Source organism: Olea europaea, chromosome 10 (assembly GCF_002742605.1).
Source record: "Olea europaea var. sylvestris chromosome 10, O_europaea_v1, whole genome shotgun sequence".
Taxonomy (NCBI): Eukaryota; Viridiplantae; Streptophyta; class Magnoliopsida; order Lamiales; family Oleaceae; genus Olea; species Olea europaea.
In genome coordinates this window covers 9,095,474-9,117,528 of record NC_036246.1, presented here as the reverse complement: position 1 = coordinate 9,117,528, position 22,055 = coordinate 9,095,474, and the positions used below count along the sequence as shown (strand labels likewise).

Sequence of the window (22,055 nt, the reverse complement as noted above, 5' to 3'; positions counted from 1 at the left end):
AAGAGACTCTTCATTAATAAAAATTATGGTAGATTATGGATTCATGGATTTGATATATCTAGAAAAAGATTTGATTGAAATTTTGAAATTTGATGACATGTTCATAAAAGAAGTATCCGAATTTGCCAAAAGAAGGAAAATATATTTGAAATTCTATTCAATAAGTACAGGATATGATGGATTTATTTACTATCCAATTGAACACATAATCTCAATTGGATATATTGCAGCCAATTTCCACATTGATGTTACAAAAAATAATAGAAAAGTTTTGACAGTGACAAAATCATGGATCAGACACAGGAGAGCACTTCGAATTAAAGCTATCTACAACATTGCAAAAAATTTGTTTGATAAAAAAATTCTCATACTTGCGCCAATATGAAAATTGGATGCTGGTATCTAATGGAAGATATGAAAAATGAGAAATTTAAAGGACTATATTACAAGATTCAATATATATCAATTTTCAGGATGTCCTACCACTACAAAAGAATCCTGCCAGTTAAGAGAGTGCCCCAATTGCATGTGAAAAAATAAAAGAAGAGGACAATAATAGAGCACCTTTGACAAAAGTGTATGGAGGACAATAATACAGCTACATGTGGAAACATTGAAGAAAAAGAGCAATAATAGAAAAAGATGCTCTTTGGATAAGAAGTTGAAACAACATGTGAAGATGTAGGTCCAAGGAGAAAAAATAATAGAGAGACAAGTGTGTCTTTGCTGATGTACTCAATGATGTAATAGAGTCTCATAAACTTGTATAAATAAAGTCATTGTGATAGATAGAGGACATCTCCTCTTATCTTGAAATCTCGAGTCGTAAGCAATAGTTACTCTAAAAATCATTCTCAATTTGAAAAATCAGTTTTTCTGGAAATTCCTTTGTACCAAATAGAAATCTTGTATAAATTTTGATAAGAAATAAAACTCCAAAAATTTGATATGAATATGAGTTTCTAAATATTTATTCCCATTGATTCTTGAAGGATCTGATAAAAAGTTTCCTTCTTATTTTAGCAAAAAGAAGGTTTTTGTTTAACAGAAATCTAGAATTTTATTCTTTAGAAATTGATATAATGAGAGCAAGTAGTTGAAATAGTAACAATTCCATGAAGGCAGGAGGTCGTTGAAGGAAGCAGTTTATAGATTCAGAGCTCGAAAGTCACTCTGTTCTAAGAATAAAAGTCCAGATCAAACCTAAGATAAAATCATTAAACTTTTGCTAAAATTAGCATGAATCTTTTTAAGATCTTAAAGAATCATAGAGAAGAATCATAGAGATTAATTGATAATTATTTGTATAAATGACAAGATATACAATTGAAGAATTAGATAATCTATTAGAAAGAATGTTAGGAAAAATAAAGAAAATATAAATTTACCATTTGAGAAATATAGCATTTTAATTATAAAATATGAAATATATATTGCAGATTATTCTTATTTTATTAGATCATAAAATGAATTTATATTCAAATATTCAAAGTAGAAGATAAAATGTTTGAAAGATCAGGATATATATTGTAATATAGAAAGAATCATTTTATTAAAGGTAATATAGACCTTTCAATAAAAAAGAATAATGACAGGCCAAATAGAAAAATCTTCCCATTTATTAGAAGGTACTTTAGGAAAATTAGTAATACAAAATAGGAAATATAGGCATAAATGTCATTTTAAACTTAATTTTTCTCATATTCTCCAAAACGGTATTAACGGTATTCAAATTACATTTTTTTTTGTTAGTTTGACGCCCATTTTTCGTGTAATGTTCTGTAAAATCACATTATGAATTTACGTTAGTTTATTTGCGTGTTATAATTTGAAGTGATTGCCTAAGGTTCCATGATCATAGAGGATGTCACAAATTGTATACTCGATGGATCGGGTATAGTAAGACACAATTTGTGATGTGATAAAAATTATGTCATTCACAATCGGTTCATAAAGTTGGACGTTTTGTGTTGATAAGATTGTATTGTTCTTATTAAGATTTGTCTAGATCTTGAAATAGGAACAATAATGTATTTTGATGCACATTGAACGGGATCGTGTAGATGACTCATTAGTTACCGTTTGAAATGAAATTCTACTTGATTATCAAACAGGTCACCTAAATCCTGAGTGAGTAATATATCTTTGATTACTAGTTCAAGTTCTTTGAGGTACCAATAAGTGAAGTCTTATATAGAAGATTGATCTCGGTGCTTTGGGAATTTGGTCGAAATAATTAGAGATCATATACTTACAATATTGGAATCCATTAATCATTGAGATGAGACGATCGTCACTCTAAGGTATTTTCCTAGGCAAATTGAATCTGAACTCAGTAGGTCGACGATGAGATTGTTGGACTTTACATTGTGATTTGATCATAACGAATTTACCGTATGAAAATAGAACTTAGAGGGTAATACATGTTTAAGGGAAAAACGGTCATTTTGCCAATTTCAACATATTGACGGTTAAATGGGGATTGACTTGTGGAACGATAATCAGAAGATATTTTTATTGGATCATAATTTGTTTCTATAATTATCACTCGATTCGAGAGTGCAATCTTGATTTTTTGGTAGAATAAGTCGGGATTAATAGATGTATCTCAATTGGTCAAGAGTTGACCCAATTGAAAACATCTATTGGAACTTGGTCATGTGAGTCCAATTAGGCCCCTCTCTTGGCTCCAATAAAAATGTGTGTAACTTAATTGGCACACTACAATAAAGTCTAAGAAAATTTGTGCAATTTTCAAACCCTAATAGATCATTATAAATATGCACATTATTGACATATTTTGGTGTGATTTTAGAGTTAGCCACTTTTCACATTTCCCAAAAAGAATAACACCTAGTGGAGAACAAGGGAAAAGATCTAAGGGAGGAAGCAATTGGCTAGACTATTAATAGCTCTTTCAAAAAGGTTATCATCTCCACATTCTATATATGTGAGGATTTTATAATCAATTGATCTCAAGGTCAATTAAATCCTTATTTAATTTTAATCTTCAAAGGAAAAATAATTTCCTATTGTGATGATTAAAATTCATTAACCAACATTTTTCACATAAATTTTGGACAAAATTATAATTGTCTGGGAACTTTAATTTGTTATAGAAACCCGAAAACTATTTTTTGTCATTAATTTCAAAATGAATTTGTTTTGATCGATGATTAGTGGAACATATAAACTTTGTTATTTTAAACATAGTTTCATGTTCTGTGCAATGTGATACCCATTTATCCAATTTAAGTTCCTCTTTAACCTTTTTTGTTAAATTTATTTAGTTTTCTTACATTGTAGGGTGAAGATTCTCTATCACTCAAGGCATGTGTCGCGCTGAAAATACAATTAAAAATATTTTTTCTGTACTAATTATCTTTCTCCTAGTTGCAACTTGCGATCACTGCCTCAAATTGAATGACGCCAAACATTGCTTTCATTTATTTCAAAATAATTTAATTTTACCTTCGAAACAAATATAACAATACTATAAGAATGAATTATAGAATTGTTTAATTTTTACCCTAGTTCGAACTACATAGATTTAATCTTTTTTGTGTTCAAAATGTATGAAATCAATATAACTAGAATACCAACACGGGACGTGACATTAGTATGGGCTATATTCTTCAATATACTTCAATGGTGGAATGCACATTAAATTTAATATTCAGTATTCTTTAGTATAACCAAGAACTTGTTCACAACACTCATGATTTTATTAGTACTTACAGACATAAGACCTATTATGAGAAATCATATGTTAGATCGAGATGTATCATATGATCTAATCAACGTTATAACCCGAATAGAAGCACATGTTTGTATAGACATTGGTCTTCAAGAAGATGAAGGCAATCTCTCAGCATCTTTTGAATGTGTAACTGCAGATTACTAAGGTAAAATTCTAATTATATTTCGTTTTCGTAATCATTATTGTATTATATTTATTTATTTAAAAAAATTATATACAAAATATTCATTCTATACAATTATAACTTCATCTGCGTATTGTAACCAATTCAAGCTTGAAAAAAGGAAGATGATTTCAACTAACTTATAATGCATTTGATGAAAGATGATTTTTGCGTTTACCTTTATCTTACATTTACACAATTATTTTGATAAAATATAAATTCCTTGCGAGTTTTCATTACACTTTGAGGAGTTGAAGTGAGTTTTCAATTTAATTTTTTTCATATTTTTTAAAATAACAACGAGCAATCTGCAAGTTGGTTTGACTTACACTACAAAGGATAAGCTTGTGAGGCGAGTTGTGATCAACTCGACTCGCATTACACAAGGGCACAAGTCAACTTGTACGATGGATAGAATCGTATCTAACTATGATTGAGTCGACAATTCAGCTTGACCCATTTAACAGTATGAGAAAAGCTCAATTGGCGCCCCCGGGGCACTTTTCCACTGACAAAGGGCGTGTTCTCTCAAAATTGGCAGATCAGAGGTCGTGGATTCGATTCTTGGGGCTCTTGGAAGGCAAGACACATACTGAAAGATAGGATTTATCCTTGAAGGCAGGACTGTCTTGGAACTGGGGCACTTTTCCACTGACAAAGGGCGTGTTCTCTCAAAATTGGCAGATCAGAGGTCGTGGATTCGATTGCTTGACCCATTTAACAGTATGAGAAAAGCTCAATTGGCGCCCCCGGGGTACTTTTCCACTGACAAAGGGCGTGTTCTCTCAAAATTGGCATATAAGAGGTCGTGGATTCGATTCTTGGGGCTCTTGGAAGGCAAGACACATACTGAAAGATAGGATTTATCCTTGAAGGCAGGACTGTCTTGGAAGGCAAGGCGCAACATGGGTTTGCTTACTAGGCACTTTGACAGTCCAGTTGGAGAGGTCTCGGACACTGTCAGTTGGAGGCACATCTCGCGATTTAACTGGTTTGTGTGAAGAGGGGATCACAAATCCAAGGAATAGTCGCCGAAGCGGACACATTGATTAAAAAAAAAAAGAAAAAAAAGAGAAGCTCAAATCGTTTAAAAGGGTATTGGAGGTAAAGTTGTCATTGTAATGGAGATTAATTACATTTTGCTTAACGTTTTAATTAGAAACACGTTGTTAGAACTTTCTTCCCATTCTCCTTGCTTTCCCCGGCCGGCGCCTGAACTGTTCATTACCTCATCCGGCTCCGGTACCTTCCTTCAAGGCGAAACAGAATCACGCGCACATAGGCGTTACACTTTTCTCCTCCCTGTTATTCTTCTCGTATCACTCACGCTGAAATGGAAGGTCTGAAGAAGCTAGAACAAGTACAGAGGACGATACGCGTGCTTCAATCAATTGGCATTATTAACCCTTCCAACAAAAACGCCGATTCCGATCGCTTCCTCGCAAATTTCACCCTCCTTTTGGTACCTATTTACCACTCCCACCTATACTCCCTCCTTATCTCATATTTCGTAACTTGCTTAGGTTAATAACTTACTTAGGTTAATAATGCTGTAATCTTGAAGTAGACAAATTGAATGTAATGTATTTTAGGCTCTAATGACAAGAGTGTTTCAGACTTTGCTTGTTTTTCAGTAATACCTTAATAAAAGAGAAATCTTTGGCTTTTGCATTTAGGTGGTTTGATGATTTAGTTAGGAATTAAGATATATCTGTGCGCTTGTATAATACATATTTGTTTTGAATGTATAGTGAAAGTTATTCAATAATAGGATGTAGGGAAAGTTATTACACATTCGTACTTTGCAAAATGTCAAAAAGGTTGAGTATGTATTGATGATAATATCACCAGAATTGATGTGAATTATGTTGATCTGGCCGCTGTCAAACGTTTTTCATTCTAATGTGCGAGTCATGAGAGTGAATAACTTTCTTCTTACAATTTATTTCTCCTTTATCCTGGGGTTTTGTTTTGGTTTTTAACAACTTCACTTTGTTAAACATAAACAAATACTAATTGATCGAATGAGCTCTTTCCTCTTGCTCATCTCAACTACAATGCATTGAAGGTTCAACATTGCGGTAAGCTTGACATTACCACTAAGTGCCAATTGATTGCTGAACATATTGCGAAGGTATGGTTAATCTGCTATCAATTCCTTGGCAAGTCCAGGGGAACTGTAAGCTTGCACATATTATTAATATTTTGGTTTGGCAGATTTCAACTGCTTATCTCACGGGAGCATTGCAATGTGATAGTGGGGAAGGTATGTTTCATTTGAAAGCAATAGTGATGGTCGACTTACTATGAATATTGTTATCATAATTCTTCTATGTGACTATTCCTTATTAGGTGGTCATGGTTTTCCTTCTGTATCAGAAATCATTCTTTGAATGATTTTAGAACTAAATTTCATAAAGAATCTGAAAGTAAAAAAAATATTAGAAATCTAAAATTTTGGTCCTTTTATTGTTCCGTATTACACTTAATATGAGATGAAATGAAAAACACGAACAAGCTAAGCCTTGTTTCCCCTCAAATTTAGAGTTGGTTACATAAATATTTTTTCTCCACTCATTCAGTAACAGTTCTGATTATTGCAAGATTTTAAGCAATTAGATGCTTGGCAACTATAACAGATGAATGAATTAGTCCATCCCTCCTTCTTTTGACTTGTTCTACCAATATCACATCGCTCTTATGAACTAGAGACAATTTTCGATGCAAAACACATCCCAACCATCTAAGGTGTCCGTCCTTGATTTATACTCAATTGGTGAAGCTCTACCTCTTGGCGCATATTCTCATCTCTTATCTTCTTCATTTTACAATGACCACTGATCCAATATTCTGTTTTGTCTCCTCCAGGATTCTGTCCTTGGCCAAATCCGCTCTCTCCAAATCTGTTCCCAGCCTGAAATGTCTTATTCTCCCTCACATAGATATTATGGTCTTCTGTACATCCTGTAACTCTGTGATCCACAGTTCTGATAGGAAGTAGAAGACAGTAGACACGTCTTCTAAAATACCCAAAAGCAGATGTGAGCCATAGCTAATTGTCCGTTTCATATACATGGGGAAATAGCTCTTCAGAAAGAACATGGGAACTCTATCGACAGCATTGCCCTGCATGTCATCTGGACTATGAGCCATGAACGCAAGCAGATTTGGACTTCAAGATAGCCATTATGATGTAAAAATTTAACTGTCTTAACTTCATCTTTATGTTGCTCAGACATCAAGTATATTTGCAGTTGGAAACCAGATTGAAAGTGCTGTATCACTACATTGTTACCATGAAGCAGATCCTGATCTAGTGCAAAGTATCTCTGATGAGGTGGCAATGGTGCGGTTGGATGCAATGCTAAGAGCAAGTTCAACCCTAGAAGATTTTGTGAGTACTAATTTGATGCATCTGAGTGATAGATTTTAGGATTGCATATTTCTTTCTGAATTATCTTTATATCTTCCCTTGTGCTGCTTAATCTATTTAGTATATTTAGTATAACAATTTCATGCCCCTTCTTTTATGGTTGGTGGTGATTTTCTTGTGTAGGGATGAATTGGGCACTCAAATACCACAATATGCCCTCTTTCACTGAATGGATGCTTACTACTTCTCTTTTCTATTCTCCAGTGACAATTCCTCCCCCCCCCCAAAATTTAACAGAAAGGAAACATAGAAGGCAAATTATGAGCATAACCTGGTGAAGATCACTAATATAAGCTTTGTTCTTGCAAGATTTTGTTACTTACGAGGAGTGAAGTTTTATCTACAATCATCAGCAATATGACACATGAGATTTAAGTTTTTGATGAGTTTTAAACCATCAAGTTCAATTAAATTGTGAAGCTGACAACTTGCACTTTCTCTGCAAAAATGATATCATGTTGGATTTCTTCGACTGGAAATATTGTCGAGAATATGCTCAAAGCATTGTCATGATTGTGATTATTATAAACTTCCTCAATTTAATCTATTTCTTCTCGTCATTTTAGGACCCTTTGTGACAAATTTACTGTTTGTTACATAATTAGTAAATCCTGTTCTGGTTGCTGAACTTGTATATAATGGTTTTATCAGAAACAATGATGTATAATCGTTTCAAATTAACAGTGCAGGTCATATTTTATGTTCCACAAATTGGACGCGTACCAGCCACAGTCAATTTTCAGATATTTACCAATGCTTTCATTCACTGAAAGTTATATTTATCAGGTGAGTGTCTTAATAATTTTGAACTCCTATTGGTGGAGTAAAAAAATTGAACAGTTTGTGAGTATATTAGGTGAAGCTGGTGCAGTGGTTGTAAATCTATGTGTCATGATTCTAGAGAAAATTAAATAATTCAAGCAGATGGAGGAACAGATGCTGTTTTACTAATGTCCTCCTCCTTTTCTTTTTCTTTTTCTTTTTTGACCTTGGGAGATTAACTTTACCCAATGGATAAAAGAATAATTGGCTTTAATTTCCTGAAAATGCATCGTTTATGTGTCAGATATCAGAAAAGATGGAGCTTAAGCTTCAAGGTTGTACTTATTTTTGTGTCCTGATTGTCATATGATTTTTGTGATACAGTTGGATGGTTTAAATGAGAAGCTACTGCAGCTGCCTACCGGTGGAGCTACTCTTTTGGATAGAGATTATGATGTGAGAACTTAATGGAACCTAAAAACTCCGTATAAAACTAATGTTCAAGTCAGCATTTGATTCTCCCATTTAATTTTGACTGAAGTGCAGGAAGATGAACTAAGCCTGAGTTCTACATCTGTGAGAATGTTAAGACATGATCCCGTTAAACCTCTTGTAGTCATACTTGAGTATCATGGGCTTCTGACACAAAGGTTCAGCATCATGCTTCTTTCTGTTCTACTTCCACTTCTATTTTCTTCATTTCCCGCTTTCTCTTAACTGAAAACTTAGGCATCGAGGTGCTTAAATTTCTTTGTTTGATTCACCCCTTGATGCATTCAGGATTAAAGAAGAACTTAGGAGTGGAGTGGAATACTGGGCTCTGGAAAGAAAGCTATGTTGTGCACTGATGAGTGATAATGAGGTATACCTTTATTTCCTTTGCCACTTTTTGCCAAGAAATAATTACTAATCACGGCTACTTCTTGTCCAAGTTGACGTGTTTCTTCAGAAAAGAGAGTTAATTCATAAAATGAAGAAAAGAAATGAAGATGATGAAATTTTACTTGAAAAATTGAAAAGGGATTATCTCTGAATAGCCCTCCAATATCTCTGTAATACCTGTCAACACTGTATTTAAGTAACCTTTATCAAGGCAAGGTCAATGTTTTACATTGCTGGATTTGATTTAAGATATTCTTGCACAGATATCGATTGAGGATGCAATAAGGGCTATTCATCTGAAATCTTTTGACTATCGCGTGCTTAACCTTCTATTGTATCACATGAGAGGCGAAAAGGTATTGTTCTATAAAGCAATTTCAAATGTCATATATTTGCTTATACAATGAAATTAGAAAAGTAAATGATACCACAGATATTTCTTTAGTACTTCTGACTACAATCACTGTAAGCTTGAGACCAAAAATATATCTGTATTTCTCAAATAATTCAAAGACTCCTAATCTATTTATAGATAATAAACAGAGACTATAATCCTAAATAATAGGCTACAGATACAATAAAAGGATTACAACAAAGAGTCTTGAGTTTAGAAAGACTATTCCAAACAAAACAAGCTCAGATTACATTAATATCCTTTAAGTGCAACTTTTCAACTCTCCCCTCCAGCTAGTTAGTAAATGTGAAACAAACCAGGCTTGGAACAAAATGACTCAAACATTGCCTTTGATAAACCATTGGTAATCTTCGAGTTGCTCCTTCGTTAAAACAAATGACATACAAATCACGCCAAATTTAAGGTTACTTTTTCCTTTTTATTTTTTATTATTTTTATATAAAGTGTCTATCAATTTCCATGTGTTTTGTCCTACCATGTTGCACTGGATTGTGAGCTATGCAAATTGTTGCTTTATTTTTTGTATATAACCTCATGGAAACAGCAAATCTGATCTTCAAATCCTCAAGAAGTTTTTTGAGCCACAATAGTTAACACATTCCAAGTGCAATTGCTCTCTGCGCTACTTCTAGCGACTTCACTTTGATTTTACTGCACCAAGTCACCATATTATCATTGGTAAATGTGCAATAACCTGAGATAGACCTTATGTCACTGATGAACCAACCCAATGAGCGTCGGTAAAAGCCTTAACACATAATTTCTCAAAATTTTCTTAAACAACAAATCACGCCCAGGAGTAAGTTTTTCAAATATTTCAGAATCTTGTAAAGTGTAAACTGCTTGCAAGTGTTCTATTTTTGGAGAGTGTATGTATTGACTCAGTACACTTACTGAGAGAGCGATGTCACGATGTGTATGAGATAAAAAATCAACTTTCTCACTAACTTTTGGTACGTTTCCTTGTCCACTGATCCTCCATCTTTAGAGCAGCCAATTTTTTATTGTGATCAATTGGAGTTTCACTTGGTTTTTTTGACCGACTTCCAGAAATTGTATTTTCTTTGGGACATTACAATTATGTTGGCTGATTGAGCTACTTCCATACCAAGAAAGTATTTTAAAACTCCAAGGTGTTTAATTTCAATTTCCCTAGAAAGAATCCTTTTAAGATCTGCAATTTCATTGTTACCAGTTATAATTATATCATCAACATAAACAAGATATTTTATGGATCACAAGAGCTTTGATACCACGTTAACTTGAGAGGAAAAAAATTGTATCTCTCAAATGATACAAAGACTCGTAATCCATTTAAAGGTAATAAAAAGAAACTATAATCCTAAATAATAGGCTACAGATACAATAAAAGAATTATAACAAAGAGGTCTGTTAGGAAGACTAATCCAAATAAATGAAACTCAGTTCAAATTAATATCCTTAAAAATAGGATGCAACTTTTCAACAATTACCTTATGTCTGTTTTTTTGACATAAGTTTATGCTTGTACCTTACAACCAATTATAATTTTGAGAGAAGGTAAGTAGTTTATTAAGTTTAATAACAATTCAGATCATATCATTCTTTGTTAAGGAGAACTAAGATGAAGTAATTCTATGTCATTTTCTGAATAGTAGGAACAAGAATGATAATGGAATTGCTATGGATAACATTGTCCCCAAGATGGATTGGTTCAGGTGGTTCAATTATTAACTAGGAATGAGGATTTGAAGAGGATGCATTGTACAGGATCCAAGCGGCTGGCTAGAATGGAGAAGTATTACAGGAATTCCACGTAATAGGAATATTATTATAAGGTTAAAAACATGTTTTACATAACAAACTAGAGCTAGTTTGCTCTATGTCTAAATGATGTACCATCTAGAAACAAACAAAAGAACAGTCTCCATAAGATGAATAAGAAATGAAGATTGAGACGGACATGTGTGGCTACACTAAAATAGTAAGATAAGAAATGAGCTTATATAACACGTTAGAGGAGGGAGAGGTAGACCAAAATTACCATCTCTTGTTGTGGTTGTAAAGGATATAACTACAGTAAATGTTTCAGTTGATGCCACTTAGCGATAGACTGAAGCTGAATTAAGTTATAAAATAAGTTCTGTGTAGCTGAACCTAGATTTACTGGGTACAAGACTTAGTTTATATTTGTCATTTAAAAGGTTTGATAAGTGGTACAGAAACAGCCTAGTAAATATTATATTACAAAATATAGGAAGTGATATAGTTCACGGATTATTCTCTTTTGGCTGTTTTGAAGGTAAATGAATTGCATATGGAATTTCTATCACTTTCAGAGTTGCTCGTTGAAGTATCAGACGACCTGTAAGTGATTCTTCTTCCTGGTGGTGGCATCTCTTTTGTGGTTTCTACTTGGGCTATTACATTGCAGATGTTTATATTTTACAACTAAGTGCAAAAAGTTCTTTACTTTCGTAATGCATGTGAGAAGCAAAATTTGGTTGATTGTCATTGATACATCTCAAGAAATGCTGCAGATTTGATTACGAGGTGTGTCTTTCTTTGATCTTTTATTCCTTTCGATACTCGTCTTGCCAAGTGCATTTTGCAGTTGGTTGAAGCTAAAAATGTTTTTATTCCTCGTAGGATGACATTTTGAACAATAATTTCAACATTCTGCGCATGTTTGTCAGATTCTATGGTGCTTCTGCAGCACCAGCCATGCTGGTCAGTATTAAATTAATTTTTGTTAATGCAAAAAGGTTTTATGAATGGAACTATCACACTTGTGATAGGCATTTGATGTTATTAAAGACAAATAATGGGTCTGCAATTTCCTCTTGATATTAAATTTCAAACTAGCACTTCCAGAAGTCCTCCATTTAACTTTGTCATTCTGGAATTTTACTTAAGACTGTCACTGTACATATTTTAAGCAATCATTTGACAGAACAACTACTAATATTTTACTCTTCTTTTTAAGCAATCATTTGATAGAACTACTAATATATTACTCTTCTTTTTGTTGTGGCACTTGTTTCTTTGAACTAAAAAGTGAAACAGCTTGTCCTTGCACGAGATTAAGACAAATTTCTCAAAGTTCTCAACTTTCTTGTAACTGGAGAATTATCTTCCGTTAATAATTTTATTGAGCAACTAATATGTTTGTTGGTGCTGGATGCATATTTAGGAAAGCACTAAAAACTCAGTTATTTGCTGATACTATCTCCGATTCTCTTTCTGCACGTCTCTGTGAGTTTTAGATGTTTATACATGTCCCTAAATTGACTTGGACTTCATTACTTCTATTCGTTTTGAAAATTGATGCAGTTGAATTTGCAATGAAGTTGGGCTTGACTGTGGCTATAATATATAGTGTACTTATGTATTCTTGATCAAACATACAAGAGAAAAATAAGTCTGGAATGCAAACTAGGGACATCATAATATTCATCTTTAACTGATGCTACAATAATTTGATCCTAAACTAAATTGATCATTTTAGATAATGTATTTACTTTGTTACTGTGGAAAAATGTAATATTGATATTTATTTGTATTTACTTATTTGAGAAGCTAAACTTTATTACATTGTCATTGTCTTGAACCTTTTTTATTGTACCAAGGCAAAATTTATAACTGAGGCAGAAGAAAAGTACGATCAGTTATTGAAAAAATTAGGTCCAGAACTGTCCCTGAAGTATCAGAAAAGATGTGAAGAAGCTACCAAAGAAGGTAATGCCATTTTAGGGGACTTGTTTTTATATTAGTTGATCTCTCGTAACCTAGCTGTAGCTGCTGTAATCATTTTATATGCATATATATATCAAACGACTCCCTTTCCCCTAGTACTCAAGTGTAATTTACATTTTTAGGTGGAAAGACGAGTGGTTCTCCGCTTGGAACATGGCAGTTACCGATGGTGGTCGAAGACGAGGCCAAATATCGGACTGAATGCTCGACTTCTAAGTCGTAAGTTGTTGAGAATTGGACTGATCGTGTTCAAACTCCCAGCTGTTGATTCATCGTGATGGTTATTAGGTTGGGATTTTGCAATATGGATGCAATCTTTGTTTCATTAACTCAGAGATGGTCAAATAATATTTTTCCTGTTACCCACATCGAAACCATGAACTGTCAAGCAAGTTGTTATGGGACTGAAGAACACGATAATTGACTTTTGGAAAATCTGCAAAGATCTGTTCATTTTTTCTCTCTTTCACACTTGTAGCAGTTAATGAAAATTCAAAGGACCATGCTATATAAACATAATTGTTGACATGCGAAATGACTTAACGCTCAGATCTCGGGGGTCGAGCATTATTTTATTCACACGGTATTCACGCTCTATGTGAGGGTCGATCATCAAAATTCTGGCACTTCGGCATTTTCCAAATTAAAATCTTGTTAATTGTACTGTTTTGTCCAGAATTGCTTATTGACATAGCATTTGTTTGTTATTCAGAAAACGGCTGTAAACAGTCGTTTAAAATTGATTCAATAGTCTTTCGAAAGCCGTAAAATGTCAAAAACTTTTGTTTCCATCTATTTCACTTCACAAATGTGACACTTCCGTAAAATAGTTGGAAGTAGAAAGAAACAAGTATTTTTTATTCAATTAATCACAGCAATTACCCGTTACTAGAGTGCATTAGTAAGATACAGAGCCAAATTGTAAACTTGTAGGTAGTACATATAATAAGCACAAGCCCAACAGACAGCAGAAGGTAAGCAAGTTCTCTCAGCACAAGCCTGCTAAAATTACATTAGTATTCATCATAACTTAGGGAGATTGAGGCCAATCATATCCAGCATCAATAGCATTGACGTCGTCGTAGAACCACATTTCAATGTCCTCCAAAGGATGTTCATCTTCCCAAAGATCACCCAACATCTCAGCATAATCATCGTCTATATCGCCAGCCACAAAGTCCCAGGCTAGGTAACCAGACGAGGCTGAATAATCCGAGCAGTTCTCCCAACCATTCATGTCATAACAATCAACAACTAAGGGTCCAATCACCTTCAATTTCGTGAACTTTTTCACAAATTTCTCGTCTAGATAGACATTCCAACAACCCCGTAGATCAAGTAACTCGAGTTGTTTGCAGTTTTTAAGAATCTCGATTACACTTTCTGTGCTAACAAGCAAGTAGGCAATCTCGAGGTGCTTGAGTCTAGGCATTGTAGCAGCAATGGCGAGGGCTTCATCGTCTTGGGAAAGTTTGTTGATCACTTCCAGTGGGTGCATTATGCGGCGCAAACTGGTGAGAAATTTACAGTGCTTCCCTAAGGCTTCAAGGGCTTCGGCTCCTATGTTAATGCAGTAGCTCAAGTCTAAACAAGTAATAGTCGAAAGCATCCCAGCAGCCATTTCCATAATCGAATCATTTATTTCACTTCTTGGTAGTCGCAGAGTCCTCAGAGATTTCGCACTTGCAACCAAAACAGAAGAAAATGAATATAATCCAACGAATTAAACTACCTGTACATTCTTTGTGTACATTTATTTTGACATTCCAAGATGTGTTTTAAGTGATGTTAAAATCAACGTATAAAAAACTGTCATTTCACAACAATGTCAAACACTTAAACTTGATGCAACTATAGCAAAACTGTGATCCAAAATGAGTAAATCACACCAATGGTATGATAGTGTCAATCAATTGATCGAGTTAACTTTATTTAGTAATAAAACACATCAGATTAACCTCAAACAGGATATATACTTACTGGTTTGCAATGAACAAAATGGTCTGGTCACTAGAGAGACCGGAGACACACAGTTTCTTGAGGGAGCCACCACTTCTCGCAATAAGTAATCGAACCATTCGGTCGACAATTTCAGGCTTGGAGTTTCGACTCCATTCCTCAATATCTATCTCTTGCCAACAATAAGGGCCCCGTACTGCTCTTCCCCATGACTTGCAAACCCTTGGTACTACAGTAAGTACCTCAAAAAGTGACAGATTCTTGAATATTAAACCAAGCGCATCTGGTATTAATTCATCCCATCGTTGAAAATCGACTCCCTCGTCCATTTACTTAACCTTTTCTAGTGACAAAAGTTGAAAAATGAAATTTTTTCTCTGTATTTCAGAAAAGAAATCTTCAAATAATTAAAAATATTGTGAAGGAACAGATACCGAGATGACCCACTATTGAAGTAGCAGATAGGAAAGAATAATTCTACAGTTCTACACCTTAAATTATATGCTAAATAACAAAGCCTGAGAATATAAACAAAAGCAGTAGTAGGAAATGGACCTTATGCATAAACAAAAGAAAGGTCCCATCAATTCTTGACAAAAAAATTCCACACTAAAAAAAAAAAAAAAAAAAAAAAAAAAAAAAAAAAAAAAAAAAAAAAAAAAAAAAAAAAAAAAAAAAAAAAAAAAAAAAAAAAAAAAAAAAAAAAAAAAAAAAAAAAATTAGATCAAATTTGAGAGAAATTAATGCGTTTCATAGCAAAATTCAGCTGGAAATTGCTTCAAAGACCCTATTGCACTTAAATATATAAACAAACCTTGCTTCAAAGACCCTATTGCACTTAAATATATAAACAAACCTTGCTTCAAAGACCCTATTGCACTTAAATATATAAACAAACCTTGCTTCAAAGACCCTATTGCACTTAAATATATAAACAAACCTTGCTTCAAAGACCCTATTGCACTTAAATATATAAACAAACTTTCAAGGAATGTGCAGATCAGCCATGGCAGATGGTAAAAAAAGCTTAAGAACAGTAAAACGTCGAGTTAGTGATAGGATTATTGACAAGCTAAGAAGGAAATATAAAACACACACTTAAGACGTGCTCCAAAAACCAATGGGCTTATTTATTTGAGAACATCAATTAACAAGAACACACCAGTTAAACAGTAAACTAGCAAAATGTAAAGATTGGGTGTCTACAAATTAAGTAATGGTTAACGAGAGAATGACTCATTGAAAAATGGTTAAGAAAGCACAGAAAATTACCAAGCTTTTTGTACTCTTGGATCTGTGATGATACACCGGTTTATCCGCCTGAAATGAAGGGTCTTAAAGAATTCTTTATCTGTGTCATTTTAGAGAGAGAGAGAGAGAGAGAGAGAGAGTTGAGTAAATGAAAAGAAACAAGAACTGGTGCAAGAAAGCCTTTTTCTCTCAAGTGAAAAAGTAAGTTTTCTGGGGAAATTGGATTATTTTTGTTCGTATGGCCTTACGTGACCATAGTTAATGATTAATAAAAGCTGAGATAGATGCTTACTGTGGGAGTATTCTTCTGAACTGCCAAAAAGTGGTATTCTAGGTTTGTTGGACTTTTATTTATGAATAGCAATTTTGTAGAATGATAATGACACTACAAATTAGGGTATATACAATTTTATTTGGTTTTAGTTTCAAGATAATCGAATTGAATTATGAATCAATAACTTCTTTCTAATGAGACCAAATATTTTTATTTTTTTTGATATATGAAATCAAATCGGAATCGAACCATTCATTTCTGATTTGATTTGATTTGGTTCTAGTTTCATTTATTAAATTTTTAAACTAGCATCATATTCATAAGTTAATAATATATATCCAAATAAAAATATAAACATTAAACATTCAGCAAGTTTAAATTATTAATCATCGAGATCATAAAAGTACAAACTAACAAACAGATATAGTTATAACTTGAATACACAAATCAAATTTCATTCTCATACAAAATATTGTCTAATAAGTAATGATAATGATTTACTAAATTAAGTACAGCAATTTTGACGGTACATTTCCATAAAGATGAATTATGCAAAACTTTTATAGGCAAACATTAACCGTTTAATATTTCATGAATATTTGTTGAATATTCGTTTATTTTTAAAGATTACAAATAATTCATCAAACAATCGAAGTGAAAATAGTTTAAAAGCATTTTAAGTTACTAATAATCAATTCCATTTTTCGATCTTGAAAGAGTCTTCTCCACTGACGTGATGAAATGTTGTGTTGACATGCCATGGCGCTGTGAAAATTAAAAATGAGTGAAAGAGAGATGATTCAAATTAATACAAAATTTAGGTGTACACAATTAATGGTAGTCTCCAATGAATACAAAATTAGGTATCCATTCTTTACTTTTCACGTTTTCTTTGCCAATTTCTCTCGAATCTCCAATTTCTAAGCAAAATCAAGCTTGGAACATCGACGTTTTTGGGAAAATGCAATAACGAATTTACCATGCATTTATATATATTCAAAATAATTTTTTGATAAGTGAAAAATTGAATAGAGTTTCGACTTACTCGAACAAGAGAATAAAGTAGATAAATTAATATGGTGGAGCCAACCGTTAGACTATATTTTCTTAAGACGATAATGTCCACATTGGTATTGACAGTACTCTGGTATTCGTTTTCCAAGATACAACAACTCGTAATAGTAACACTTCAAATTGAAAGACCTAAAGAGCTGATTAACATTTTGATCTCTATGAGCAGGAAGATGACTAAAATAAGCAAAAAATAATGTTTGGGATTGAAATGAAGCACATGGAATAGTGCGAGAGAGAAAGTTTGCAAAATAATATTTTTATGAATGAATAAAATTCAAGATCTAAGGGCCAATTTATAGAAATTAATTGTCGTATAAAAAAGATATAATTTCTGAAAGGTTGTGTGTTGAATAAATAAAGCATGTTTGGACAGCAGCTGTTAGGTAGATAATTATGCAACTTGTCACCTTATAGAAGTAAACACGTGTCATTCAGAGAAAATTCGGAAGATAAATAAATAATATAATAAAATATTTTATATATTAATTTTAAAAATGATACCATTAAAAATATTATTATACCAAATATATACACATCATCTTGGTCCTACTATAAGTCCAAGCCCGAGGCCTAAGGTCCATGGCTCGTGGACAACCTAGCCTGGCCCATCGCGCGTCATGCCTGTGAGCTTCGACCAAATCTACTAGCACGTAGATCATCTTCCGTTCAAAGATTATTGGTATTTGTTGGAGCTCAAATTCAATCGTCAATCTTGAGCTATATAAAGTGATTTTTCAGCTTATGATGTTCCTAGGGGATTGCACACTTTTCCGATTTTCAACAAATTTGATTTCAAATTTATTTTGACTTCAAATAACATATTTTGATCGTAATTTCTTATTCACCCGAAATTGATTTTGAGAAAATTAATATACTATGTCAATTTACTTGTTGAGTTAAACACACTTACCCAAGAGAAACTTCACTATCGAGTCACTCAAATAATTGATTCAACATAAACACGGGGAGGGGGCCAAGGGGATTATAGATTACAAGAAGAGAGTGAGAGTAAGAAGACGAAGGTGTTTTCAGATATTCACCAAGAGAAAATATAGTGAATGAATTGTAAATATAACTACATTTTAAAATCGAATAGTTCCTCTAACTTCACAATCGAGTTTATCTCGTATTTCTTGGTGTAGTCTTTCATGCTTTAGATGCTCATTCTAATAGTTTCAGAAATGCTTTTTTTTTTTTTTCCGCCCCCCAGGGCATAGTCCAGTGGTGCAAAGAATAGAAATGAGGTTATCTCACGCCTTGCTGATAGCCGCAGTGTGGGGGTTCAATTCTTGAAACATGAAATTTGACTAATTGTAGGCGCAGTGTACAGACAGCTCTTTTTCCATGGCCTGCTGGGGTACGTCACGCGATTTACCTCCCTCACAAATCTCTAGAGGCGGGGCAGTGAGGATCCTCAAGGTTGGGGTTCAACATTTTTTTTTGAAATGCTTCTTTTCTTTTTCGACTAGCTTGGAATGATGGATTGCATGCAAAAACTGTACATTGTATTTGCATAAGCAGTTATTTTCTTAGCCATCGATTTTTCTTAATCTCTAAATATAAAATGCTTTTCTTTGAATTTATAAATTTGCTTATTTTCTAAAATAAAGTTGCTTTAGATAAACATAAACTCCAATTTTGAACTTTCTTAAAAAGCTCTTTTCCCGAAAATTAAGGGGATGTTCAATTTTGATTTTTAAAGGATTTTAGAGACCTTTTGTAAGTAAATGATTTTTGGAAAGTTCAATGAACTTTTATTGACTTTTACAAAATCAATGAAAATGTTCATAAATTTCTATAGATTTTACACATCCTTGTGAACCACTACTTCATGACCAAATGATCCACAACACACAGTAATAAAATTATTTTTCAAATAAGAAAGATAAACCAAACTACAAAAAAGATTAAACATTTCAATACTAAAATTTTTATAAGAATTATTGTTTACAAATTGATATTTTTCATAGATTAAAGGAGAGAATGATGTGAAAGGAGGAGAAAAAGACGAGAAATTATTAAAAAGAGAATAAAAATAATAACAGGTTGAAGAGAGAGAAACTACAGTTTTTTTTTTAATGACAGATGAAAGAGACATATCTGAATGAAAAAAGATATTATTTATTTATTTTGCTGAATGCGAGAAGAGTATTTATATTTTATGCTTTAAATTTCTTGTGTGAAGAATTTTATACAAGTCATTGACAATTTGAATAATCTGCGACCTTTTAAAATTTCTAAAAAGTCATGATTTAATATCATTTAGAGTTCTGCTACAGCAACAGGACTGGAAACAAGGCTATTGACAGGGAGATACCACCTCTGCTCCCTGTCAATAACCCTTATCTCCAGTCTTGTTTGTTTATCATTTCCATATCATTTTATACCCCATGATTTTTAATGACTTTTTAAAAGAGTTTTATAGTCTGTACATCCCTTTCATAAGAAAGGCGTAATAAAAAAATCGCTAACCCCCCTTTTGTGAGGGAGTTATCATCCGAGGTGTTAACGTCGAATGTATATTTAGCACAATTCTTTTTAAAAGTTTACGAATCTTTGAATATATCTAGATATTTTAAACCTCTAAATATTTTTAAAAGTTTAGATTTAATACACGCCCTTAAAATATGCATTTGGTGAAACTTTTGAATGTCTAAACACATTCAAATACTCAAAAATATATGGCATATCTTGATATGTTAAAATAAAATTATATGATTAAATACTTAGATAGAATATAAAACCAGTCTTGTTGAAGTTGAGGATACTTGAACTCACCAACCTTGTTTTGCAAAATTTTGAGTCATTTTCAAGTTCAAGTTATTAACATGAAGAATCCACATCAATGCAATTTTATTTTATTTTTATTTTTTGCTGCCAAGTTACTACCATACACAAGGAGTTGAGTCATCGAGAGCGACTGATCCATTCGAATATTAATAATTTACCATGTGAATTCAGTGCATAATACCAACAAATTTAAAAAAAAAAAAAAAAAAAAAAAAAAAAAAAAAAGAAAAAAAAAAAAAAAAAAAAAAAAAAAAAAAATTTCAATCATTCCATTCAACCAAAAATTACTTTTTTTTTTTGGATTAAAATTTAAGTCTAAATTAATTACATATTTTATAAGATTCACAATTTTTTAATCATAAATTTCGTAAATTTTATCAAAATCTGGACATTAAGCTTTTCCCCAGATATGATTTTCGCGATAACAATTTTCAAGAGTGGAAAAAAAGGAGGTTGGAAGTCGGAACATTTACGTCAAGGTTGAAAGTGCAAACTCACATACCTCACAATGTTTAGCCCCCAATTTGACATTCATTTTATCAAAATTCTTTTTTTTCCCCTCAAATTCATTTTCAATTACATATTCACATAAAATATTTTGCACGTAAATTCAAAATATTTTCCTACTTTTTAATCTCTCTCTCTCTCTCACTCACTCACTCACTCACACACACATATTTCCGAAAATCACTATTTCAAAAAATATTTTTCCCAAAAAAAAGTCATTAAAATACAAAGCAAACATGACTTAACAATAATTGAAGGCAAATGACATTTTACTCGTATGTGACCACACATAATTGAATGTGTTGGCGTGTATCTATAGACATAAATGATAAGAAAGCAACGTGTTCTTGTTATAGCACTAAATACCCTACCTTCTGCCTCTCTCGTCAACACCAGTTGAGTTTTGTTTGGCGTAGCTGTGTAAATTGTTTGGACCGACTTCACTTGCTTAACTCATCTCTTTGCAAGTCATCTATAATTATAAACTTGACATGTTCAGAAAATGTGAGACGACATGACGAAGCAAGATGGACCACGTAGGCTCTACTGTTTGCAGATTCATCACAAACCTAACCATTTTTATTTAGGTAGGATGACCTGATTTATATTGTTAATTTGGTATATGGAGTTGAAATATTTTGATCGACAAAATTTAATAAGTGCATGGAATATAGTCAACTAATAAACTAGTGAATAAAATATTGCTCATCATGTATTTCTCTTAGGATCTCGAACATTTCGTCTAAAGGAGTCAGGCGAACTGTTTGACGGAATATTTTACAGCTTTCATTTAAAGACCAATTTGTACCGAAAATGAAAGGTTTAGAATCTTATACAAAAATTAACTATGGTTCCATTTGTTACACGAGGCAAAAATTGAAGATCGTGGTTGTAAAATTTCAATTTAAATATTATCTAGCTCTAGTTGGTCATGAAAATTAACCAATTTCCTCTACAACGGAGCACTACAATGTAGCCTAGGAATTTCTAATTATAAAGCATATTGCAATCGAGTTTATTAAAAACTATATCCACTTTTACTATATATGC

The 22,055-nt window shown here is 32.7% G+C and overlaps 2 protein-coding genes across 5 annotated transcripts; one reads left to right on the top strand and one right to left on the bottom strand.

The window, feature by feature from the left end:
* The first annotated feature begins 5,032 nt into the window (after positions 1-5,032).
* On the top strand, positions 5,033-13,619 carry LOC111401159. 2 transcript variants are annotated; one of them, XM_023028769.1, is made up of 14 exons: positions 5,033-5,385; positions 5,992-6,057; positions 6,141-6,189; positions 7,178-7,317; positions 8,041-8,142; positions 8,503-8,574; positions 8,665-8,768; positions 8,899-8,980; positions 9,264-9,356; positions 11,697-11,761; positions 11,935-11,947; positions 12,044-12,124; positions 13,024-13,132; positions 13,273-13,619. In XM_023028769.1, exons 1-14 carry the CDS (start codon positions 5,257-5,259, stop codon positions 13,371-13,373), a joined length of 1,206 nt encoding a protein of 401 aa, XP_022884537.1. In that variant the 5' UTR covers positions 5,033-5,256; the 3' UTR covers positions 13,374-13,619. The 2 variants fall into 2 exon arrangements, with proteins under 2 accessions (XP_022884537.1, XP_022884538.1); XM_023028770.1 differs by lacking the exon at positions 12,044-12,124.
* Positions 13,620-13,987: 368 nt separating this feature from the next.
* LOC111401158 (F-box protein FBW2-like) lies at positions 13,988-16,651 on the bottom strand. Of its 3 annotated transcripts, none has more exons than XM_023028768.1 (3): positions 16,382-16,651; positions 15,131-15,447; positions 13,988-14,832 (listed from the first exon to the last, which is right to left on the bottom strand). In XM_023028768.1, the coding sequence occupies exons 2-3, from the start codon at positions 15,436-15,438 to the stop codon at positions 14,181-14,183; spliced, it is 960 nt and encodes a 319-aa protein (XP_022884536.1). In that variant the 5' UTR covers positions 15,439-15,447; positions 16,382-16,651; the 3' UTR covers positions 13,988-14,180. The 3 variants fall into 3 exon arrangements, with proteins under 3 accessions (XP_022884536.1, XP_022884535.1, XP_022884533.1); XM_023028767.1 differs by having other exon boundaries at positions 15,131-15,486; positions 16,382-16,650; XM_023028765.1 differs by having other exon boundaries at positions 15,131-15,452; positions 16,382-16,650.
* Between the last annotated feature and the right edge of the window lie 5,404 nt (positions 16,652-22,055).